We start from the raw sequence: 27,690 nt of genomic DNA, 5'->3' as shown, positions 1-27,690 counted from the left end.
TCATTATTTAATATTTTATCTTTAATAATTTTATTTTTTATTTTTTTAATATAGGAAAACGGCAAAGAAGATCTTATTGTTTTAGACAAATATTACACACTACAATTCTTAAACCAAATTATTTACCATTAGTACCATCATGTAAATATTAAAATTCATAGATTTTTGGACATATTATTTGATTGGAGCTTGATTGCTTGTACAAATAAGTATATTATGATTAGTTTGCTTGAGGTAATTTAGGTACATTTTGATCACTTTGGAGGTTGCTGGTCTACTATGCTTTTATTTCTTTTATCGAAAACATCAGATTTAATATTTATGGTTTTTTAGTCCAACAAAAATTCTTAGATTTCTTTTTGTTAATATTTATTTTATTAACATAGTGTCAAAGATTATACAATTTTTTATTTTAATAATTTTCTTTTATTAATAACCAAACTTACGCTCCAGCATTAGGTAAATGTTCAAATTTTATTTTGTCAAAAATTATAACAGTATGAAGATTTATTTTGGAGTCTAAATTGTGCCCCCACTAGGCAAACGTCCAAAGGACGTTGCCTCTACTATTATATATATATATATATATTGTACTTTGGTAACTCAACTAAGTGGAGACAAGAAGTGAGGTGCTAGTGAAGTCCATATATTGGGAGTTGGGCCTTGAGAGAGAGAGAGAAGCAACATGCTTTGAGGTTTTCTGGTCTTATTTTCTGGGCCATAATGCATATTGATACGGGTTTAGTTGGTGCTGGGCCATCATCAATTGCATAGGTACGATCATCTTGACTCATCTTTTCAGTTAGTCCAAAACGAAATTTCAAAAGAATTGTTTGCATATAAATATCTTGAAAAAGACAAGGACAAGTTTTTATTTTGTTCAATTTTAAAGGTTGAGTACAAAGAGCTCTCTAATTGTTTAGAGATTGATGCTTATAGAAATGATTTTTTTTGTAAATTTAAATATATTGTGCGTGTGTGAGAGAGAGTTAGATATATATATATATACACTACCCTATATGTCGCTACAATTTGAACTATTAAATTATGTAATTAAAAGTAACCAAAACTAGAATTAATAGAACTAAACTTAAAAATTGATTTATTTGATCAGTACCTATATGCTACTTAGATTCTTCCATTCCAAATATCAAGACCTAAGCATTTGTGATACTTAGAACGAGAGAATAGGCCATTTGTGTGGGCATACCACAATTTTGGGGTCTATGGCATGCACTACCTAAAAAAGGTGATGAGGGAAGAGGAAAACATATATAGATCTCTAACTTCTATATTCTACGAAAGTCTTCTTTTTTAATCAAAATTATAGGAAAAGATTATTATTTTCATAAAAATTAAATGGCTTTTGCTTTTTTAGATATGAAATCTAATTATTTTTCTTGTACCATGAATTTTTATTGTCACATTGATCAGACCAAACAAATCAAACAACAAATAATGTTATCCAAAAATAGCTTAGCTGTTTTACGAGAGCTCCAAACACGCCCCCCAAAATTAAACATGCATGTGTAAAGGTCACATTTTGCCATCATGTCGTACTAGGCTTCCTCAAAGAACAACCACAAAACAAATTCTGCAATCGCATCAGAGAAAGAGAAACGTACAGTTGAAGAGGGCGATAATGGGTGGAGAATTAGCACGTCTTGAAGAGGATTCCACGCATTAGATTCCCACAAAGACACCTAAATCCTTTGCTTCAGGTCTCTCTGTCTCTCTCTCTCTTTTAAGTCTCATGTTTTTTCCTTCTTTGCAACGTTTATTGTAACTTTTCTTATCAACAATTCTCTTGCTAGAAGTAATTGAACAGAAATCCTACTTTGGTTCGTGCATGTTACTTTTATTTTGCAAAAAAAATGTTTTTTTTTTTTTTTTGCTTTATATATATTCAACGGACCATTGTTTCGCTTTTATTTTGGAAGAAAAAAGACTATAAATTGTAAATTTCGTTAATATTTAACTCGGATTGGTTAATTTTCTCTCCAATTGTATGCTTATAATGAGCTATTGAGATGGATGAGAGATTTGCTACCAAGATTGGCAGAAGGGTAATGAGATGTCTTTGGGCTATAGATATTTTTTTGAAGTTTCACCCAAAATTGAATGTTAGGTCTTCTAGTATTTCAATGGGGCATTACAAGGATAATAGAAGGTCATAAAGGGCATGGTTTGAGAAGAGCAATGCGGGAGGAATGGTATGATTGAGAAGAGTGGATTTCATAGTCGTTCTAATAATATATGATTCATTAAGAATTTCCTCAAGTTAACTCGATAAGTTATGATAAGTTATATGTAGCAATAATGGCGAAAACGTAAAGAAATATAGGTTGCGCTAGTTCTCTTGGGAGCAATGAAATGCAGGAGGAATGGTATGATTGAGAAGAGTGGATTTCTTAGTCGTTCCAATAATATATGATTCATTAAGGATTTCCTCAAGTTAACTTGATAAGTTATGATAACTTATATGTAGCAATAATGGCGAAAAAGTAAAGAAATGTAGGTTGCACTGGTTCTCTTGGGACCAATGAGACTCATTGACGGATTTCTAAGTAGTAAAAAGCTCAATTTTACCAATCAAACTATTTTCCTCTCCATTATACATGTTCTTTTCGGCTTCCCTTTTGTTCTTCTACAGGTTTTATAAACTGGTAAGATGTTTTTCAATTTTTATCTTGTCTTCTATAAGTAAATTGGTTGAGATATCTGTGCAAAAGTCCAAGCACCACTGAATCATGACCATGAATGGTGTACCTTAGGCTAGTTCAAATTTTCAAGAATAGAAGCCATATAAGCGGTATAAGATGACATATATTATGACGCTTTGTGATATCCCGTATTTTAGTGTATTTTAATTGAAAGATTATTTTGCTTCATTTAAATATTGGTTCTCTTGTTTTAAATTTAATATGTTTCTCATTGGATATATTTTGTGATTCTTAAGTTGTAGAATTTATTTTTGATGTGCTTTCTTAATATTAATTATTGTTTTGCATTTAAATTGCTTTTTGATTTAAATTAGTTTTTGGGCTTTAAAATTTTTGTGTTGTTGGAATTTATTATTTTATTTTATGTAGTCACTACATTTAAATTAATTTATTTAACTGGCTGTTTTGAAAATTATTTTCATTGGATCAGTTTTGTGACCCAAGTTGAAAGGGTTGGACATCATTTCTTTCCTTTCATTTTTCTTTCTGCCTACGATTCCCTCCTAAGGTGCACGCTGTAAAGATGGTAGTAAGCAAGGATGGTGGTAGTCCTGACTGTGATTCCCGCCTACAGTGATTGGATAAATGGATATGTTAGACCATTTTATAAGAAAATGGCAGTTTGTGATTTAATGGATATGAGGACCGTTTTCTGAAAAAAATTGTGGATTTGTGCTTAGGCCATTTTCTGAAAAAATGGCGAATGGTATTTAATGGTATGCTTTGGGTCAAATGGGATATTTGGCTTGAATTGCAAAAATGCTCATTTTAGGGAAAATTTGTAATTTTTGGGTCTCATGCATATTTCATCATATGCATGCATATTTGTTGTTGCATAAATGTATTTTCATCTCTTAGGCTATTTGGTTTATTACTTACTGAGATTCACAATGTGACGGTATTTGACACCCTGCAGTACCGTAGATTTTGATGCAGATGATATTGATGTAGAGCCTGAGAATTTAGCTCTGTCAGAGAAGTGATTTGGGATCACTTGCTCGTGTATTGGGATTTGTCTCCCACTTTTTGGCTATATAATTGGTTTGTATTATATTTATATTGGATAACTGTATAACTTTTAAAGCCATTTTATTTTGAAATCTATATTTAAATTTCAGGTACTTAGTTGGCTAACTTCTAATTAGTCGTTGCGACTTTTGTTGTACACTTTTTGTATGTTGCACACACTTAAGTACTTTTCGTTGGGATGTGTGACTTGTGTTATCATCATCCCAACACCTTGATTCCGGCATTTCAGTACATGGGAGTTAAGGACGTCACAACGTTGCCACATCATATTTGGATAGCCTACTGATCAATGTCTTGCCTTTGTGATGACAAGTTAGTTTCAGCACAAATAAGGAAATAGGTGGAGAAAGATGGATGAGATTGTGGGCTTGGTCACCATAAGTTTACGAAAGTGTGACATTAGGATGGACTTCATGGCTGCAGTTGTATGGACTAGTACAATAATTTTGGCATCATAAAGACTAAGCGAGGCAATAATGGCCCATTATGAGGACAAGGTCAAGACAAGACCACTTATCGTTTCACAATACCATAGAATTTGTTCATGTCGATGGCTTGATGCATCAATTAAAAGATTCAGGTACTAGTCGGTTGGATTAGCTCTTTCTAGAAAGAGAAACTCCCACTTCTCTCTAGAAAAGTTACTAACCCTTTCTCATCAGTGTTTCCATCGGAGAGAAGGATGGAGTGAGAGGAGGATGAAGTCTTGGCTCCCATCCTCCACTCCACTCATTTTCCAGTCTTTGTCTGTGCAAAAGTTTCTCTTCTAGGGTTTTTAACCCCTCATTTCCACTGGCTCGGTTTTGGTCAAATCTACCGTACTTCGATGATTGACAACCTGCACGTGCCCCATCACGCAACTGCCCAACTGTTGATCTATTAAGACAAAGCAGAACCACGGGGAAAATCTCGCTATGTGATACTCACATGCTGTTTCTTTCAAGGATGGCTATCTCACATCGTACTAGTAGACTCACCACCTCAAGATATTCCAAATCTAACCTAACCCATCCCACAATCACTAGCACGTGGTCTCCACGCCCCACCCCAAAAACTCAGTAAACCGCAGTCGGCCATTTGATGTCGGTCTTCCTACTATGTTTTCGCTTTCCCTAATTGATGATCTTGAGGAAGGGAAAACGGGTCCTTTCATAAAATATCTCAAGACAACAAAATGCAGTGCACCTTCAACATCCATCCCCTTTAACGGTGGGATCACAGTTCCCATAGGTGTGCAAACAGCTAATAACCATCATTTAAGATGATACCCTCATGGAAGGGTATAGGTAGGGACCAAGATTTTGGTCCCAAAACCTTTTTTTTTTTTTTTTTTTTTTTTCTTTATTTTGCTTTTGTGCTATGGTTATTGTAATGTGGTGTTTGTTGGAGAATCTCACACTCTTCTCATGTATCTCGGTTTCTGTATCTAAATTATATATTTGTTTGCTTAAAAAAATGTTGGCTAAGGCTATTTAGATATGGGTATGATAGATAATTGATTTCACTGCTGAGGTCAGCTAACACCATTCCCAATGGTTCTTTTATCCTATCCTTTAAAGTACATCATAAAAATCTTTTTTTAACATACTGACTTTTACAATATATTATACATACATCAGCTTATCTATTTTTTTTCTTTATGTCATTTAAATATTATAATTTAATATATAATTATGTCCTAGTTTAGATTAATCCAAATTTATAAGCCAAACCAAAATTTAAATTGATTCAAAATATTAAAAAATATAATATATTATGAGAATATTCTCAAAATATATTACAAGAATATTCATTTTCAACAATTGTGAAATAAAATTCTCAAGAGAATTGTGAAAGAATGTTCCATTTAGAGAGCTTGCTCAATAATGTGCACCAAAGGTCAACTACTCAATCAATGAAAATAACTACACAATGGGATATTATCTTGCCGGTGGTATATATGCTTCGTGATCGACATTTGTAAAAAATAATTCATCCTCTGGATGGAAAAAAACATTTTGTTGCAACTCAACGGTTGATAAGAAAAGATGAAAAAGGGCATTTGGAGTGTTTTAAGCCCTATTTGCAATTGTACATGGACTTGCACTGTTTTTTTAATCGTCAAACGCTAAAGGAAATTATGATGGCACCATGGCATGCATAATTTTTTAACCAATGGTCTACATGCAAAAGAGATTATATACTCTAATAGTCCTAGCCCTAAATGATAGTTGATATTGAAGCATGATAAATCATGTTTATTTTGAACCTATTCTTTTAACTTGTATTATTCTCTAATTAACCTAATATTTACTTGTGATTACATAATAATCCAATCACATTATTATGTAATTGTAAGAATGAAACATGACTACCAGGTATCTTCCTTATTTATATCGTTATTATATTTAATATTTGGAATTCATTTTGAGCAATGTTATATAATGCACTCCTCTTCAAATTTTATTGTACTTGAAAATGTGCTACTTTCCATTACCTTTGGATCCTCTTTTTGTTTTTTTTTGTTTTTTTTTTTGTTTAAAAAAAAAAGGAATTCAAAATGATAAATCAACATAGTGAGATAATGGTATTGTAGATAGCATTTTCCTTTCATTTTATAGCATTTTAATTTTTCTAACTTTATAACTTTGATGGGTGCTTTAAGCATTATGTACATACAGAGACATATATGCATAAATTGCATTTATATACACATAAATATGTATATATATTGATATATTCTTTTGCATGCATGAGTTTTTATATATATATATATATATAGTGCTATATTTTCTAAATGGGGTGGAGCTGTGTAAGGTGATTGCATCTAAGTCTCTTAATAATAGTTGCATGTTCAATGATACGCTAGCTAGTACTTAGCTAGCCCAAAATTAGTCTACACATTTATATAAGTGCAACTAAATTATATTGATTGGTCTCATAGAATATCCAAAATTCAACAAGCTAGTGGAAACGACCAATGAGAATTCAATATTAACACCATACCTCGTCAAAAATTAACTAAAAACCCATTCAATAGTTTAGCATAAGCAAACTGAATTCAGAAATAAATGACAATAGGAAGAAGGAAAGCTAACACTTATTTGTTACATATATAATAATATGAAGAACCTTTGAATTGTGAAGTATGAGAAGATTGCCATCCTTAGCTAGGGAGACTAGCTTTTTTATGCAACTAAATCAACAAACTAACATATCAGTTAAATTGCACTGACGATTGTGCATATTGACTCAATTCGCTCGATTGAATTGATGACCAAGACTGATTTGAACTTTCTTCAATGTCTGATTGTATGTATCTTTCTGATAATGCTGAGAAAGGCTTTGGAGGTATTTGTAAACATTCAATATCTCCTTCAAGCATTTCTATGACTTTTTTCATTGAAGGACGATCATTAGGTTTCATTTGTATACACCACAATGCAACTATGATCATCTTCTTAGTCATTTTCTTTTCCTCCTCGATGGCATCTTCTATTTCTATACCATTTTCATTGTGCAACTCATCATAGACACAAGTAGGGAAGTAGGTTTCACTAGAATGATCTGCAAATGTATTCAAGTTCCTTCGTCTACCTGTCATGTCCATCAATAACATTCCAAAACTATATACATCGGCTTTGTATGAGATGCCCCCAATATTTTGATAGCACAACTCGGGAGCCATGTATCCCAATGTCCCCCTTACAGCAGTCAAAGAAACAATACTATCATCTACTGAAAAAAGTCTTGCCAAGCCAAAGTCTGAGACCTTAGGTGTAAGATTCTCGTCGAGAAGAATGTTGTGAGGCTTGATATCGAAATGCAAAATTTGCATTTCACAACCTTCATGTAAATATTTAATGCCACGAGCTACTCCAAGAGCAATATCATGCATTTTTTCAAAGCTTAGAAGAATAGTTCCTTCTTGTGAAAAAATGTATTTATTGAGAGATCCGTTGGACATAAATTCATATACAAGAGCACGCTTTGATCCTTCAACGCAAAAGCCAATGAGTTGCACTATATTAACATGGTGAATCGTTCCAATGGTAGCAACTTCGCTGATAAATTCTTGGCCATTAGCTTTGGATTTACCCAACATTTTTACAGCTACAAGTTGGCCACTTTGAAGTGTTCCTTTAAAGACAGTGCCATAACCACCTTCACCCAGTTTATCCTTAAAACCTTTGGTCATCTTCTTTACTTCTGAGTAAGAGTACCTTATTGGCACGAGATCATTGTGTTTTTGCAAAAATTCTTCAATGGCATTATACATTGATAAATGTCTCCTACGCCACTTATATATCAAGAATGCAAGCACAAATGGAGTCGCCAGTATAATTTTTGCTCCATGGTATAGTCCTATATATGGAAGGGCATCACCGAAATAGATCACATATAAGAGAAAAAATTGTGTAGTTGCACAACTGTCAAATTGATCTTGAAACTAATCGGCATATATAGTGACTATTAGTTTTTCTGTCAAAAACTCATTAATGTTTTCCATTCTTTATAGCCTAAAGAATGATTTGCTAAAAATGTAATTAAAAAAAATAATGAAGACCAAAGGAAAGATGCAGGTTCTTACCGAAGTCGATGAGAATGATGATCATTAGTTGGACTGAAAGTACTGCAAGAATATGAAAGAATAAACTAAGTAAACTGCAAGAATATGAAAGAATAAACTAAGTAATCAAGAGACTAGGACAAATTTAAAAGTTCAAGGCGTAAGAAAATTGGATAAATAAGTTCTATAAATTGAGTTGAGCTCGAGATTCTATATATGCCAGCTTTTCGACGTTCTTGAGCTATATCCTGTGGCTAAGGGTGAATAGTTTGCTCATAATATTCGAGGCTTGTTATTATAAACGAGGTTTCGGATGCAAAAAACAAGATCAAATCCATCATTGGGTAGACACTTCGATCGGTTATTATCCTGATCATGATCATCTACTTGTATTATCATCATCGGACACAACAGATCCAATTCTAGGTCATTAATTCATGTGTCTTTCAATCATATATCCTTCAAACAACATTTTAATTTATATATAGATATATAGAAACCTCACCTCTGTCACGTCTATATAAATAACTTCTGAGCTGATAATCGCCTTCATTATAATAATTGTATACTGCATTGATGAAGAAAAGAAGAACGTTAACATCAGGCATTTGGAAACTCACAATCAATCAGCTTTCTATTAAGTGTCATTAATAGCATTTCATGTTATAATTTTCATGAAAGTCATGTCATTATAATAAGCGTATTCAATTTCTAAGTGCTGGAACTGCTTAATATATATCACGTTTAACATTAACTGTTTTTAATTAGTTAGGGGCATGTGTCAGTATATATATGATTCACTTACATGTACCTTAAAAAATGAAAAAGAGAATAATCAACTGAAGACAAAAAATAATTATAAGGAAAATTAATAAAAGTGAGTTATGGATTCTTACCGCTCTGATGGAAAAACTTTTCTTGAATAGCTTTGATGACAAAAATGAATAAAAAAATTATTAATAAGTGAAAGGCTGAATAATTAAAAAAATTATATATACTTGAAACATCTTTTTGAGAATCAAAGAGATTAACCTCACCCTTGTATAAAGTACGTAGTATGCCGCGGAATCCTGTTAATTTGACAAAGAAAAGAATATATAGAAGTTACATGGTACCTTAGAAATCAACTTATATATAAAAATCAAAGCCATTATAATAATTTGAAACTAAATTTTATTTATGCCAGTATCACATCATGAGCCTATCTTATATAGAGAGAGAGAGAGATAAAAACCTCACCTTTGTATAATAGTTCTTTAGGGAGTCCTGGTTTCACAAAAAAATAAAACAAGGAATAACGTTAGCTAGCTTTTTTGTGTAATTCAACATAAATATTATTTAAGTACTTGTTATTATTTATAGCTACTATCACTCTCTTTCTTTCCCTTTTTTACACGTACAAATGTTAGCTAGCTTCGTTGTGTAATTCAACATATATAATAATATTGGATTAGAAATTGGAGCAGTACGCATTCTTTACTCACCAGTACATGATCCGTCGTCGCTTATATAGACTAATGTGCCATTCGGGTCAACGCTGCAATCAACCACTTTGCCACACCAATTTAGACAACGTCCACTGGCGTAGTCCCATACAAGCTGAAAACCATAGGCCAATTTGTTGTGGTAGTCTGTACAGGAGAAGTTTCTTTCATCATCATCATCTGGTAATAGGCCTTGCTCCGATGTCCAAACAATCTGCTCTACTTGGCACGATTCATCCACAACATCGCTTGCTTTCGTCCACCCATATGTAACATAATCAAACCCCAGCTTGGATTGGGTCAAATTATTAGTAGAGTTGGACGCGGAATACACTCCACTCTCAAAGCAAGTAGATTTGTTCAGATAGATCCCTGAATTCATTGGTTTTTCACACTTCAAAAAAGCCACCGCACTATAGTTTCGATCAGAGAAAAAATATGGATACTTGTCGGATGTGTCGTAATTAAGAAAATAACGAGGGATAGAGGAGTAATTATCCTTCTGAATACCCGATTCCACAAGTCGTATTGTTTGGTTACTGTAATTGATTTCCTCTACGTAATATTTTCCGCCAAATAAGTATAGCACAGTTTGATCGTCCTCACATGACAGATTGTGATCTGGTTTGCCGCAGTTTGCTGGCTGGTCTCTCAATCGAAACGGAGAACTTATGTTGTGGATATTGCCGCAGGAAGTAGCACAGTGATCACCGTCCTTAACGCCGAAAGTTTGATGGACTAGCAGTACTAGAACAATAACGGCGGTGAGTCCTGCAGGGAGGAGCGACACACCTCTCGTCATTGAGAGAGAGAGAGAGAGAGAGAGCCAGAAAAGGGGATTATGAATTTATGAGAGAGGGCCGCTGTAAACAAGCGTGTAATTAAGAGTGAATATACTTAGACGTAAGCACATGCGTCACATAATGAGAACCAAATAATTGACTGAGTCCTAAAAATGGGAGTCTTTCTTTCTGTTTGTTTCAAAATATCTTTTATCATTATTTGCATCCATCAAATTGACAGTACAAATATATCTGGCAGCTCCCACCATACCAATAATTAGATAAAGTTATCTTTTTAATAATTAGATAAATCCGATACTATAATCTATAACTTATATATACTAATAGTATTGGATTTATCTATAGTCTATATAAGTTATAGATTTTTTATATGAATATATATAATTAAATGTGTAAAAACATATTTACAAAAAGTATATATATTATATTTTTTTAAAACTCCTTAAATATTTTAAAAGGAAATTAGAAACTGATTAAAAAGTATTTTTTTAATCACTAAGTAAAAATTTTAGTTTATATTAATTAGCATTTTTTTTAATCACTAAGTAAAAAGTATTTTTTTTTACACCTATAATATACTATAAAAACTTATATACAACATAAAGAATTATATAACAAATATTTCATATATAAGATAAAGTTATATATATATATATATAAAAGACCGATTTTCAAAATGCGAGAATCGGTACCAGATTGATTCCAACCGATTTTTTTGGTTTTTAGAAATCGAAACTGGAACAGGCTGGTTGGTGGGTTCAGTCAGTTCGACTGGTTTTTTGGTTTATTTTTACGGCCCTACTCAAATCTGATTAATGGAGCTAGCGGCCACTATAGCTATCCCATCTAGACCCCTCCTATCTCATTCTTAACGGATAATATATTATTATGTGAGTATTCAAACTTCTCACTATGCATGCCACCTACTTTATGAATAGGAAAAGTATAGTTACAAGTACAATTATGCACTAATCTATGCACTAATGTGATGTGATTGGTCAAAAAGTAGATTTTATTGAAAACAGTGTTAATTTAAATTTTAAGTATGAATAAATCAGTGTTGATACACAGATTAGTGTGCGACTGTGTTTGTATGTAGCAAAACTCTTATGAATAAGCCTAGTTCAATACATAGTTACGACAAGAATCCCAAGCTAATTTTAACTGAATGTAAGCCATTACAAGTAACTAGCTTGTTTCCAATTAATTGTTTAATTTTTGAAATACTCGTATCCTTCAAGGAATTAATCAAAATCAAGTTGAACGAATTGTTTGAATGAATGAATCAAAAGCTGCAGACTAATTATTGTAAACTCTAGCGCCAACACAGGTTTTAAGAAAGTTGAAAATGCACAAAGTTAATTATTATATGGCATATAGTTGAAGGCTAACCGCGTACGAATTCAATTTGTTTACACAACCTTATATAAAATAATTCCTAACATTTTCTAAGTAATTTCTAGATATGAATGGGTCATAGAAATTTAGAAAACATGTTCCATTACTGGTTTGCAAGTGATCAAATCATATTGATCACTTGCAATGACTACTGCATTGGCCGGGCGGTAGCTCGATTTGCTTTAAGGCTATTTCAGTGGAAAATATGACAATCATGAGAGTGCGATATTTATGCATTCGGTTAATTTTAAAAATTGTAAGCTGGCTATTAGCAATTGACTCCAACAAATTTAAACTTATTTTAATTCATTTACTAAATGCACTGACCATCCACACACGTTATGACGTTTGATCTTCATTGTGGTTTAGATATTAATTCCAATCCACATTATACATTATTGGCGGATCAAGGTCTAACATGCAAGTGGGTCTCACATTTATTATATATTGCTATGGACACATGCAGGCTGCCTGAATGTGTTCGTTCTCTTAGAATCTTTATTATATAAAATGTGAATTTAAAAAATATTTTATCTAGCTAGCAGATTATCTTTCGTCAGTCTTAAAAAATCATAGCATATATAAAAATTTGTTTTAAAATTATTGGTAGATAAACGTCTTAATTTTTGGAATATTTATATACTTTTTGCAAATGAAAGTTTTATTATTAAAAAAAAGAAAAATAAAATAAAACAGCCTAATTAACAGTACTCCTAATCTTCTTTTTCATTTTTCCTAGCCCAATACATACGTATACAACGCAGAAATCTGATTGGTAAGAATTGGTTAGTCACATAATCAATGCCCCAATGAAACCTACAAAAAATTATTATTTATAAATCAATTCAAATCATCTGAAATTACATCAACACGTTCAAACATAACCTAGTCAAATCAAGTGAAACACTTGGTAGTACTGGTTTGCAAGTTGAAAGTTTGATCAGGGTCAATGCAACCATGTATCCCGGCCCGTGTTTGGCATGTTAATTACGTAGTCTAGATTACAATTGCAATTGGATTAATTTCCATGAAGTTTCAGTGCTATTCAATTGCAACTTCATTGGGCGGTAGGTTTTGAAGAAGATTTTGGAATAGATAAACCTGGCCAATGTTAGAGCCTCAGCCTAGCTAGTATTTTCCTAGTAACTGCTAGATATCGATGAGTCATAGAAAACAATGATGCTACATTACTGGTGCTGGTTTTTCTAGTCGTTGGCATGTTGTTTACGCCCATGCACGCACTAGTGCACGACTTGACCGTCGACCTAGCTAATTAATGACTTTTCTTCATTTTAGTTTAGATATTCCCAATCCACATGATTACTTGTACGTGGTGGTCCCCGAGGAGCTTTTTTCTTCAATCAGCTCACAAGTGGGTCGACTCACATTTCAAAATTGCCATGGACGCATTCAAGCCCCAAGTTCTTAGAATGCTACTAAATTAATACGACTTTGTAAATATTTATTTAGCACGTTCGCGCGTTAGTTTAATTCAAAGATTAGAGCAAAATTAGGATTTGGTTTAAAATTATTTGTAGACAATAGAACTGATAGAAATTTAAACAACATGTTTCCAACTATTTTGTGTTGCATAAACTATGAGAATATCTTCTAATTGGTCCTTCCGTCTATAAAGTCTAAAAATATATATATATATATATTAAAAAAATATATCTAATAAAATTTTATTTAATTTTAAACTTTCATCTCATCTCATCTCATAACATATACAAAAACAATTGATGCATTTTTGTGAATGAAAAAAATATATGTTTTTCTTTAAAATAGGAACCAAATTACCAGTCCCGGCCAATCTTCTTTTTCAATTGCATGAAGTGGCCGTAGACCCGCATAATCAAAGTCGTCCCAATATACAAGCAGTCGACCACTATATATTGTCTCCCAATATCTGTCCAAAAGCTCCTTCGCATTCATATGACTGCGTCGTTATTCCAACAGATGGCTTCACACGCATTGCAATATTAAAATCATGTAGCACCACTCTTAATTTTACCCAACACTTCTTTTTGTAAATATGTTTTTACATATGTGGAACTTATATAGACTATAGTAGTATGTGTTAATTATTATAAAATAATATATTTATACTATAATATAAATAAACTAATAGTTTAATATATGTAAACATCATATTATTACTAATATAGATATTAATACGTAAAATCGGACCAGACTAGACCGAAACCAAAAAAATTGAAAGTTCCGATTTCGGTAATAAATCGGTCCGGTATCAATTTTTAAAATTTCAATATCAGTATATACCAGTTTAAATCTAAAAAAGATACAAAACTGGACCGAATCAGACCGATTACACCCCTATATATACGCATAGATCATAGCAAATTAGTTTATTAGGCGGCGTTTATATACGTGGCGTTTGTGTTGAACCTAAGGTTTCAAGTTTCATGTGATTATAAATCTACACATGGATTTTGATGATAACAAATGAATTCAAAGAATAAAGGAGTTTCAAGCTCAAGTTGTCCACACAATGGAGTCAAGCACATCAAAGAACCAAGCATGAGCAAGAAGGAAACAAGTTCACATTAAAGTCATAGAGTAATGTTGTAAATCTCTTAAAATTCGAAATTAGGATTAATGCTCAAAATTAATATTTTATCATAACGCATTAAAATACATTTTCCACATGTGCATGAATATTTTTGAAAATTAAATTTGAAAATTTTGAAAGATGATTGATTGTCATTTTTTACATGTGCATGCCTTGATTAAAGGGTTGAACTTTGAAAATATTAAAGATGATTGATTGTCATCTTTCACATGTGCATGTTTTATTTGAATATTTTCAAAAGTGATTGATGCTTTTTTAGACTTATACAAAAGGTAGATGATTTTGTTTGAAAAATTTGAAAAGTAAAGTGTGCTCCTTTTGTCATATACAAAAAGTAAAAGATTAGGTTTGAATTTTTTGAAGAGGAAAGTGTGCTCATTTTGTCATATGCCAAAAGTAAAAGATTAGGTTTGATTTTTTTGAAAAAGTGAATAATGTTGTCTTTGACAATTGAAAAAGAAGAACCTTTTATTTGAATTTTTTGAAAAAGTGAATGATGTTGTCTTTGACATGTGAATCTTTTTAAATTTGAATATGAAGTCTCATATGCCTATAAATAGATCATTTGAGAGCTTCACATTTACAACTTCCAGAGCATACAACATTCATTCAAAGCTTTCATTCTCTCTTCTTTAAGCATTGAGCCTTAATCCTTATTCATTTTGAGAGATATAGTTTGTGCTGTATTGTTCTTATTTCACTCATTGAGGAGTGTTTTCTGATAACCTACCCACTATCAGCTTTTGTATCAGAAAAATGGTGTGTATAACCCTTGTACGTGTAGAAAGTATTCTATACGGGGAATAGTTGAATCACCACTTGTAAGGTGATTGCAAGTATAGAGGGTGTTCTACACGGATCCTTTGTAGCGGTGTTGTTCAAAAGTGTAATAGGTTTCTATCTCCACCTGAAGGAGGTTGAATAGTGAATTTGGGAATCCTCAAGGGGTAGCTTGAGGCGAGGACGTAGGCAGTGGGGCCGAACCTCGTTAACATACTGAGTTTGCTTCTCTCTTACCCTTACTCTTTATATTTATTGTTATTTCATATTTTGTTTATATTTTATATTATATATTTAATTTATAATTGTTCTTTTTTAATACAACTCAATTCACCCCCCCTCTTGTGTTAGTCATCTGGGCAACAATTGGTATCAGAGCTAAGAGCTCTATTATAAGATTAACTATCTTTTGAGTTAAGATCTTATGGCTAACATTTCAGCTTCATTTGGTGAAGGTCAATCTAGCAGTCGGCCTCCACTCTTTTGTGGAGATAATTACTCATTCTGGAAAGTTAGAATGAGAATATTCCTTCAGGCTCAAGGTCGAGAAATTTGGAAATGTATTGTAAATGGACCTTATATTCCAACAAAAGTGGTTGATGGAGTAAAGGTCAAAAAGGAAGAAGAAGAGTTTGATCGTGAAGACGATAGACTTTATAATTTGAATTTAACTGCTATGAATTTATTATTTAATGCTCTCAATGGAAATGAGTTTAATAGAATAATGACTTGTGCTACGGCAAAAGAAATTTGGGATAACTTGGAAGTTACTTATGAAGGAACTTCGCAAGTCAAGGAATCAAAAATTTATATTCTTACTCATGAATATGAAATGTTTAAGATGAATGATGATGAATCTATTTCTAGTATGCACACTCGTTTTACTAACATCATAAACAGTTTGACAGCTCTTGGCAAAGTTTATTCCAAGGTGGAGATAGTAAGAAAAATTCTCAACTCTCTACCAAAACGTTGGGAATCAAAAGTGACAGCGATTCTTGAAGCTAGAGATCTCAAGAAGCTCGAAGTGAATGAACTCATTGGATCACTTATCACCCATGAGTACACATTGAAAAGAGGAGAAGAAGAAGGAAAGTCAAAGAAGAGCTTGGCACTTAAAGCTGTTCTTTATGAAAGTGAAAGCGATGACGATGAGGAAAATGAAGACAAAGATGAAGAAGTTGCGATGATAACAAGAAGAATTCAGAGGTTCTTAAAGAAAAATAAAACTCCTCCGAGGAAATCCTTCAAAAAGTTTTCCAAGAAAGATTCAGGTAAAAATGACACTTTAATTTGTTATAAATGCAATAAGCCTGGTCATATCAAGCCAGATTGTCCTCTGCTAAAGAAAGATCGAAACAAGGGCAAGAAAGCAATGAAAGTTACATGAGATGATGATTCAAGTAGCTCAGATAGTGAAGCAAGCAATGGATAATCAGCAAATCTTTGTCTTATGGCTAAAGAAGACATTGAGGTAACAAATCTTGATAATATTGAAGATCCTTCATATGAAGAATTACAAAATGTTTTAGAAGAGGTTTATGAGGAATTTGAAAAATTGGGTATCAAATATACTGCTTTGAAAAAGAAAAATTCTTCTTTAACAAACGAAATTGATATTTTAAGAAAAGAAAGTATCATTTTGAAAGATGAAAATCTTGAGTTGAATAAGAAGAAAACCGATTTAGAAAATATTGTTGAAAACTTTACGAATGGAAAAAGAAATTTTGAAAAACTTCTTGGTAGTCAAAGATGTGTTTTTGACAAGGCAGGTTTGGGATATATGCCAAAACAAAAATACAAACCTTATAAAAATTTCTTTGATAATCCTTCTACATCAAAGACCAATATTCAAAATTCCTTTCATAAAAATAATTTTGTCAAAAAAAGATATTATTATAATCATTCAAGTTTTCCATATATGTCACATGCTATTTGCAATTTTTGTAATAGAAATGGTCATAATTATCATACTTGTCCTATTAGAAGAAATCATACAATGACTATTAGGGCCATATGGGTACCTAAAAATCTTGTTTCTTCTAATACTAATAAATAAAGGACCCAAAGAACTTGGGTACCAAGAAAAATCATTTTAATTGTTTTTATAGGTATGCATGAAGTCTTCCACAAGTAAAAACAAATGGTTTTTAGATAGTGGATGTTCAAGACACATGACGGGAGACAAGACTAAGTTCTTTGATCTTAGATCTAAAGAAGAAGGACACGTGACATTTGGAGACAACTCGAAAGGGAAGATCGTGGGAATAGGTAAAATTGGTAATGAATCTTCTCTCATAATTGAAGATGTTCTACTTGTTGAAGGTCTAAAACATAATCTTTTGAGCATAAGTCAATTATGTGATAAAAGATTTACAGTTACTTTCAAAATGGATAAATGCATTATTTTGAATGATCATGATTGTAATATTTGTTTTATTGCTTTTAGAAACAATAATGTTTATACAATTGATTTTGAAGAAATTACCTCACAAGATGCTATTTGTTTTTCAGCTCAAAATGAAACTAGTTGGTTATGGCATAGAAGATTAGGTCATGCCAACATGGAACTTATTTCCAAACTTTCAAAAAATGATATTGTGAGAGGTTTACTTAAAACAAATTTTCTTAAAGACAAAATTTGTGATGCATGTCAATTTGGTAAACAAACAAAAACTTCTTTTAAAACTAAGAAACATATTTCCACTACTAGACCATTGCAACTGATACACATGAATTTTTTTGGACCAAATAGAGTTGCAAGTCTAGGAGGAAAATATTATGCATTTGTTATTGTTGATGATTTCTCTAGATATACTTGGGTCATCTTTCTTGCTCATAAAGATGAGGCACATAATACCTTTACCAAGTTATGCAAGAGAATTTAAAATGAAAAGGGCTATACTATTTCAAGTATCCGAAGTGATAGGGGAAAAGAGTTTGTTAATAAAAATATTGAAACATTTTGTGATGAAAATGGTTTTATGCATAATTTTTCTGCTCCTCGAACTCCTCAACAAAATGGGGTAGTAGAGAGGAAAAATAGATCTCTTCAAGAGATGGCAAGAACAATACTCAATGAGAACAACTTGCCCAGTTATTTTTGGGCCGAAGCGGTAAGTACTGCATGTTATGTTATAAATAGAGTTATGCTAAGGTCTAAATTAGATAAAACCCCCTATGAGCTTTGGAATGAGAAAAAGCCCAACATTGGTTACTTTCATGTATTTGGATGCAAATGTTTTATTTTGAATGACAGAGATAATTTAGGCAAGTTTGATGCAAAATCTGATGAAAGTATTTTTCTCGGGTATTCTACTAATAGTAAAGCTTATAGAGTATTCAATAAAAAGACTTTAACTGTACAAGAATCTATGCATGTAGTATTTGATGAATCTAATTCTCTACTCTCCAAGAAATCTGTTGATGAAGAAACAGGAGATATAAATAACACGGAAAGTCTCAATCTCAACAAAGAGAACACAATAGAAGAAGTTCAACATGGAGCCATCAGGAAAGATCATCAAAATTTAATACAAAATGCAACCAAACAGTGGAAATTTGTGAAAGATCATCCAGTGGAACAAATTTTGGGAGAACCTTCACAAGGTGTAAGTACTCGATCATCTCTTAGAAATATTTGCAATCATACTGCTTTTCTATCTCAAATTGAACCCAAAAATATTGATGACGCACTTCTTGATGAATCTTGGATTCTAGCTATGCAAGAAGAGTTGAATCAATTTGAAAGAAATGATGTTTGGATACTTGTTCCTAGACCAAAAAATCATACTATTATTGGAACAAAATGGGTTTTTAGAAACAAGAAAGATGAGTCCGGAGTCATTACTAGAAATAAGGCTCGACTTGTAGCCCAAGGTTTTAATCAAGAAGAAGGAATCGATTATGATGAGACATATGCACCTGTCGCAAGATTAGAAGCTATTCGAATGCTACTTGCATATGCTTGTTATAAAGATTTCAAACTTTTTCAAATGGATGTTAAAAGTGCTTTCTTAAATGGTTTTATAAATGAAGAGGTATATGTTGAGCAACCTCCAGGTTTTGAAAATCATATTTCCCCAAATCATGTTTTCAAACTCACAAAAGCACTATATGGACTTAAACAAGCTCCTAGAGCTTGGTACGAGAGACTCAGTGGTTTCTTGATTGAAAAAGGTTTTTCAAGAGGAAAAATCGACACAACTCTTTTCATTAAATATGAAAATGATATTCTTTTGATTCAGATTTATGTTGATGATATAATATTTGGTGCTACTAATGAAAATATGTGTCAAGTTTTTGCTAAGACTATGCAGGAAGAATTTGAGATGAGCATGATGGGAGAACTTACATTCTTTCTCGGATTGCAAATTAAGCAAGCAAAAAGTGGGACATTCATCAATCAATCAAAATATATTAAGGAATTACTGAAGAAGTTTGGGATGGAAAATGCTAAGGAAATTGGAACACCAATGAGCCCATCAACTAAACTTGATAAAGATGAATCCGGTAAGCCAGTTGACTCAAAGATATATCGAGGTATGATTGGTAGCTTATTATATTTAACAGCCAGTAGACCAGATATTATGTTTAGTGTGTGCTTATGTGCACGCTTTCAATCATCTCCAAAAGAATCACATTTAATTGCAGTTAAGCGCATTCTTAGATATCTTAGTGGTACAATTAACCTAGGGTTATGGTACCCTAAGCACACATCTTTTGATCTAATCAGCTACACAGATGCAGATTATGCTAGCTGTAAAATAGATCGAAAAAGCACTAGTGGAGTATGCCATTTCTTAGGTCATGCACTAGTTTCCTGGTTTAGTAAAAAACAAAATTCTGTTGCACTATCTACTGCTGAGGCAGAATATGTTGCTGCGGGTAGTTGTTGTGCTCAAGTTCTCTACATGAAGCAACAACTTGAAGATTTTAAACTCATGTATAATCGCATTCCAATCAAATGTGATAATACAAGTGTTATAAATCTTTCAAAGAACCCAATACAACATTCTAGAACTAAGCATATTGAAATAAGGTATCATTTTCTTCGAGATCATGTGCAGAAAGGAGATATAATATTAGAGTTCACAAACACACACGATCAGTTAGCAGATATTTTCACAAAACCTTTACCAGAAGATAGATTATGTATGATCAGAAGAGAAATAGGTATGATGCATGCTATGAATATCTCTTAAAAGATAGACCAGAGTCAATAAAAATAGAGATAGATTTTTTAAATACTTTTACATAAACTTGAGATTCTTAGCCTCATGTTTGAGACGCTCATTCTCTTCATACAATATCATATCATTCTTATCCATGGGAACTGGCAAACGGAATGAAGAATCTAATAAAGATTTCAACTGTTTATTCTTCTGCCGAATGATTCCTTCCCTTGTGTGAGACTCTTGAACAATTTGTTGAAGTACAACAATTTGTTCTTTGAGTTTTTCAACTTCATGATTTTTGGCTTGTAGACGTTGGGAAAAAGCAACAATAGAGGAAGAGTAGCGAGTCCCAAGACTCACCAAGTCATAGATAGCATCAGAATCTGACTTATTAGCCAAATTGTTATTTTCTTGCTGCAACATAGCACCAATGGCAGCTGCAGAAAGGACAGGAGGTTGAGGTGCAGAATGCCTCATGGATGGATCTAGAGAAATGTTAGAAGAATGAGCCATTGAGAAAAGAATAGAAGGCTTAAAACGAGAATGTTGGAGGAATGCAGATGAGTTATAGAGATGAGAAGAAAACTTGATGCGGATTGGATGAACTTTAAGACTGATTTTATAGAGATAGCATAAAGAACCAGACGAGCTTTCATCCAAGTCAAAGAGCAATGTGATTTTTTTTCTCCCGATCGGTGAAAATGACATTTTTTTAGAAACTCGGAGCCTTCAATCTCGTTTGTCAACAACATCAGGCGATTTTTTCAAATCTCCAGCCACACTTGTCGGGTCACGGACGGATCCAATTTTATTTTTTCAACTATCTACAGTATCTACTAACGCACCGTTTTCCTTCAGTCCATTTACTTGTTGCGGATCCTTTTTAATGATGCCAAAAGGGGGAGAAGTGTTAGACTAGAACATTAATATTGTTTGAATTGCTAAACTTGTTATATATGCTTGTAATTATATTTATACTTTTGCTTGAGAAACTAACGCACATTCTCAGGGGGAGCTTAAGTATTAATACAGGTTTCAAGTTCTATAAAGTATTTGTCATCATCAAAAAGGGGGAGATTGTTGAACCCAAGGTTTCAAGTTTTATGTGATTATAAATTTACACATGGATTTTGATGATAACAAATGAATTCAAAGAATAAAGGAGTTTCAAGATCAAGTTGTCCACACAATGGAGTCAAGCACATCAAAGAACTAAGCATGAGCAAGAAGGAAACAAGTTCACATTAAAGTCATAGAGTAATGTTGTAAATCTCTTAAAATTCGAAATTAGGATTAATGCTCAAAATTAATATTTTATCATAAAGCATTAAAATACATTTTCCACATGTGCATGAATATTTTTGAAAATTAAATTTGAAAATTTTGAAAGATGATTGATTGTCATTTTTTTACATGTGTATGCCTTGATTAAAGGGTTGAACTTTGAAAATATTAAAGATGATTGATTGTCATCTTTCACATGTGCATGTTTTATTTGAATATTTTCAAAAGTGATTGATGCTTTTTTAGACTTATACAAAAGGTAGATGATTTTGTTTGAAAAATTTGAAAAGTAAAGTGTGCTCCTTTTGTCATATACAAAAAGTAAAAGATTAGGTTTGAATTTTTTGAAAAGGAAAGTGTGCTCATTTTGTCATATGCCAAAAGTAAAAGATTAGGTTTATTTTTTTGAAAAAGTGAATGATGTTGTCTTTGACAATTGAAAAAGAAGAACCTTTTATTTGAATTTTTTGAAAAAGTGAATGATGTCTTTGACATGTGAATCTTTTTAAATTTGAATATGAAGTCTCATATGCCTATAAATAGATCATTTGAGAGCTTCACATTTACAACATCCAGAGCATACAATATTCATTCAAAGCTTTCATTCTCTCTTCTTTAAGCATTGAGCCTTAATCCTTATTTATTTTGAGAGATATAACTTGTGCTGTATTGTTCTTATTTCACTCATTGAGGAGTGTTTTCTGATAACCTACCCACTATCAGCTTTTGTATCAGAAAAAGGGTGTGTATAACCCTTATACGTGTAGAAAGTATTCTATACGGGGAATAGTTGAATCACCACTTGTAAGGTGATTGCAAGTGTAGAGGGTGTTCTACACGGATCCTTTGTAGCGGTGTTGTTCAAAGGTGTAATAGGTTTCTATCTCCACCTGAAGGAGGTTGAATAGTGAATTTGGGAATCCTCAAGGGGTAGCTTGAGGCGAGGACGTAGGCAGTGGGGCCGAACCTCGTTAACATACTGAGTTTGCTTCTCTCTTACCCTTACTCTTTATATTTATTGTTATTTCATATTTTGTTTATATTTTATATTATATATTTAATTTATAATTGTTCCTTTTTAATACAACTCAATTCACCCCCCCTCTTGTGTTAGTCATCTGGGCAACAATTGGTATCAGAGCCAAGGCTCTATTATAAGATTAACTATCTTTTGAGTTAAGATCTTATGGCTAACATTTCAGCTTCATTTGGTGAAGGTCAATCTAGCAGTCGGCCTCCACTCTTTTGTGGAGATAATTACTCATTCTGGAAAGTTAGAATGAGAATATTCTTTCAGGCTCAAGGTCGAGAAATTTGAAAATGTATTGTAAATGGACCTTATATTCCAACAAAAGTGGTTGATGGAGTAAAGGTCAAAAAGGAAGAAGAAGAGTTTGATCGTGAAGACGATAGACTTTATAATTTGAAATTTATATTTTCCTATATTTCAGTAGAGTTTGAACTATTAAATAATGTAATTAAAAGTAACCAAAACTAGAATTAGAACTAAACTTTAAAATTTATTTGTTTGTGTTAACAGAAAACTATAATTCCTATATCAAAGCCTTTAAAATCTTGTGTTGACCAACTATCTTCCTTCCAAATATCAAGACTTATACATTTGCACTACCAAAAATATGATGTGGGAAGAGGAAAAAAATGAATACTGCAATTTTTATTTTACATAATTATGAAATAGATCCTGAACTTTTATATTTTACGAAAGTCTTCTCTTTGTTTTGTTTTTCAAAATGATATGAATTTTGTAAAATTAAGAGAATAGAAATATTGTAATATAGACTTAGCTTTTCGTGAACTCAATATCATTCACTTTAAATTTCTTGTATGTTGTACAAATAATCCTCAATACACCATTTTATAGGCATAGGAGGATAAGGAATATGAAATGTTGATACATTAATTAAAAATATATATTCATAAATTTAGAAGTTCCAAGATTTGAATGCAAGTAGGGATAGAACCAATATATAGATAGGAAACAAGTACATGATAAAATATTACAAAATAGTTGATTTACAACTCTATATTAAGTGGCGGGTAATATTGAAAATTTACTCTATATTAAGTGGTGGGTAATATTGAAAAATTAAATTTCAATTTTAATGGAATGGTATATGGCATTGATTGATTGTAAAATAATTACACTACAAGAAAAATGGGTTAATTGGTTGCAAATAGTTTTTTCGTTGCAATAAATTGATTACAAAAACTCGTTTTTCTTGTAGTGTTATAAGTATATTATTATCCAAAAATATACATTTTAAATTTCTTTAATTTTTGTGTTGATTTTAAAAGAATCAATATTGTATTATAGAGTCGTAAAATAATTATGCCCATTCCGATTCTCCATTTTTATTGCATGCTAAAGTTTAGAAAACCAAATTGCAGCTCGGCCAGGCATCATATTTATAATGAGGATGAATGATATTACAAAAGTCATCCATCGACTGATTGACTAGTTTTTGAATTGAAAGCCCATAGCACGCAGAGTACACAAAGTAAAAGCGGACCCAATGGAGAAAGGAGCCCATCAAAAAAGAAAAACGCACCACCATAAAACCTTTTTTTTTTTTTTTTTTTTTTTTTTTTTTTTTTTTTTTCTTTTGCTATTTTTGGAATTGTAAAATTCTAATCATTCTGATCACACCATGTGCATTACACATAATTTTTTTTTAAACTTTTTTTCTTATCAAATGCATGGTGTATAGATGATGAACATAAGAATTTAATTATCTTAGGATGACTAAAAAAAATTAAAAATAATAAAAATAATTGTAGTGTGTGAATATGATAAATAGCAAAATTCAAATTGGAAATAAATAAGATATACTAGCCAAACCCAAAAGAAAATGGAAAGAGAGAGAACAAAATGGTGAGCTCTGTTTCTGGGTTCTTGTAATACCCAAGGAGATGATTACGAGGAGGGTGTTGCGGTTAACAAACCAACACAAAAGAATTTTCTTCATTTCTTTTTAGGAGATCATTTTTCAGGATCTCTTTTACTCGTTGTTGGTTAAGAAAATTCATTTAGTAATAGCTAAATTCAATTAATTTTTTCAATGAAAATATCTATTAAATTATTCATTTAATATTGTCAAATGAACATAAAATTTGTAGTAGGTTTGTTCTCATAGTCTTCGTGATCTTCGTTTGTGATTATGTCGCCTAATTTTAGTTGCCTGTTTTTAGCATGGAAAAGAATAAACCAATACTTAGTTCATCATGCGCCACTTCTATTAAACGTGCTCTATTTTACAAGTAATTATTATATAGTTTTAAAATATGGACACGTGGTACTCTGAATGTATCTTAAAATATGCATGTCATAAGAAATTAATGTTTGTACAAGCAGTTTTAATGTTATGGAACGTCATATAATAAGTTGGGAGTATCACCTAACCATATTATGTGGCTACTTAATAATTTTCCTTGTTCAAGATCAAATGATCATATCGTGATTTCTTTTCATGTGTTTGAGAATAAACTATAACAAATTGATAAAAAAAAGGAAATAATAATTTGAATTTGCTATGAAATTAAACTTGTTACCATACAATATATACACACATAAATATGCCTATGCCAGTGAGTGTTCTAGAACATGGCAATCGATCAATCAGTGAGGCTGGTACCATGCCTGTTAAAATATATAATATGTTCGGTCTTTTAAATGGATAACGTTTGTTTTCTTTCTTTGCTGTTGACATTAACAATCTTCTTAGAAATTTTGTGAAATCGAGTTTATTTTCTACTTAAAAAAATTTTAAAATTGAAAACAGGTAAATAAGTTCTTAACTATAAGTATGTATTGTTTTGTAAAGAATGATTTCCTCTCTGATTCTTACAGGGAGTCCGCATTTATTTATAAATGATCACACACTAGTAATATTAATTGACTCCATCTCTAACTCTACATGTTTACCAAGATTATATAGGGTTAGTTTGAAGGCTTATCACCTTGCTTGTTTCCTTCAATCTTAGCCTTATCACTTGGATGCAGGTTGTTAATTTGAGTTGTGAGTTATCTTCATCATGATCTGATCTATCAAGGAGAGAAAAAAAGTAAGATAATAAAGGTCCTCTCATAAAGCACAAATCACTCTAGAATCAATCCCAAGTTGAGTGACAGCTACATTGTATATGTAAGTGTTCCCTTCTTCAAATTATTATTCTTTGCTCAATATCATATACATATATAAATTTATTTAAAAATTAAGCTTGGCATATATATATATATATATATATCAAATTTAGGTTTAATCCAACAAAAATTAATCAAGTACATTTAAATAATTGAAAGAATTAACATTAGTACTAATTGGTCACCGTCCAATAACTTTAGTAATCTTGTTAGGGAAGTGTTATGTGACTAAGCCCATCAATTTTCTTCGATAAAGAGTAGTGAAGTCCATGTTTTGTGGGGTGGGCTTAGAGAGAGAGAGAGAGAGAGAGAGAGAACCATCAAGCTTTGAGGTTTTTCCACTCTTTTGGGGGTGGGCTTAGTCTCTTACACCATGAGTCATACTTATATGGGTTTAGGCTAGTGATGATCCATCATCAATTACTAGAGTACGGCCATGGTCATAACTAATTTCTCCAACTTGTCCAAAATAAAACCTCAAAAAAAACATCTTTGCACAAAAATATTTTAGAAAAGGAAATGACAAGATTTTAGTATGTTCAACTTTTACTGAATGAGTGCAAAGAGCTCTCTAATCTTATAGAAATTGATAGTTATAAAAATGATTTATTTGCTCATCATAAAATATAATTAAGATAGCCGAAAAGAATGAAATTATTTGCTCATCATGAAATATTCATCAGTCATAGTGGCCGAGAAGGATTTCGAGAGTTAATAGGGCATGTAGCTATCACAAAAATGGCTTATTCTTTTTCTTTTTTTGATAATTATGCAGAGGAGATTGTATAAAGTAAAACTTTGTTTTTCCTTTTTCTTTTTGTTTTTTTATTGTTTTGAAAGTTTCAAAATCTTGGGTGCTGTTTTCTTATAAGGTTATGGAGGACTTTAAAGTGTTATCCTCACGGTTTTCTTTTGGGGAATCCAAACAAGATAAGACCTAGGAACCAATGCAAGGGCCTCTTGACCTTTCAGGAGTGCTTTACAATGAGTAATTTATGCAAAATTCAAGAAGCAAGTAAAGATCATGATTAAGTTAAAAAATTGAATAATAAAACTGTACCTTGTCAAATCTGTTACTAAAGTATGAGCAAACAAAGTTTCTAAGTAAAAGATAATGGGAATAAGGAAAGCAATAACAGAAAATGGAACACAAATTTCTTACATAATAATATGAAGCATTTTTAGCTATTCAATATTACAAAATTTCCTCCTTGGTTAGGGGTACTAGCTTCCCCATGTAAAACCAACAATCAATATATCAATTACTTCGGATCGACGATTAAGTATATTGACTTGATTGAATTGATGGAAAAGTTTGATTTGAATTGTCTTCAATATCTTCTGGTTCTCTCTCCAGTGACGATAGAAAAGGCTTGGGAGGTTTTTGTAAACTTTCAATACCTCCTTCAAGCATTTCTACAACTTTATTCATTGAAGGACGATCGTTAGGTTTCATCTTTATACGAAATGCTTCCAATATTTTTGTAGTACAACTCAAGGGCCATGTCTCCTAGCGTCTCCCTTACAACAATTAAAGAAATGGTATTGTCATCCATGTGATACAATTTTGCTAGACCAAAGTCAAAAACCTTAGGAGTAAAGTCTTCGTCAAGAAGAATATTGTGAGGCTTGATATCAAAATGCAAAATCTGCATTTGACATCCTCGATGCAAATACTCAACACCATGAGCTACTCCCAAAGCAATAT

General features: G+C 32.0%; 1 protein-coding gene across 1 annotated transcript; it reads right to left on the bottom strand.

The window, feature by feature from the left end:
- Positions 1-6,718: 6,718 nt before the first annotated feature.
- Positions 6,719-10,715, bottom strand: LOC122311459 (probable receptor-like protein kinase At5g39020). The gene is made up of 7 exons (XM_043126011.1): positions 9,786-10,715; positions 9,541-9,567; positions 9,339-9,371; positions 9,198-9,227; positions 8,807-8,869; positions 8,323-8,364; positions 6,719-8,096 (listed from the first exon to the last, which is right to left on the bottom strand). Exons 1-7 carry the CDS (start codon positions 10,585-10,587, stop codon positions 6,949-6,951), a joined length of 2,145 nt encoding a protein of 714 aa, XP_042981945.1. The 5' UTR covers positions 10,588-10,715; the 3' UTR covers positions 6,719-6,948.
- Positions 10,716-27,690: the final 16,975 nt, after the last annotated feature.

This window comes from Carya illinoinensis, chromosome 5 (genome assembly GCF_018687715.1).
Source record: "Carya illinoinensis cultivar Pawnee chromosome 5, C.illinoinensisPawnee_v1, whole genome shotgun sequence".
NCBI classification, from domain to species: domain Eukaryota; kingdom Viridiplantae; phylum Streptophyta; class Magnoliopsida; order Fagales; family Juglandaceae; genus Carya; species Carya illinoinensis.
This window is presented reverse-complemented; position numbering and strand designations above follow the sequence as displayed.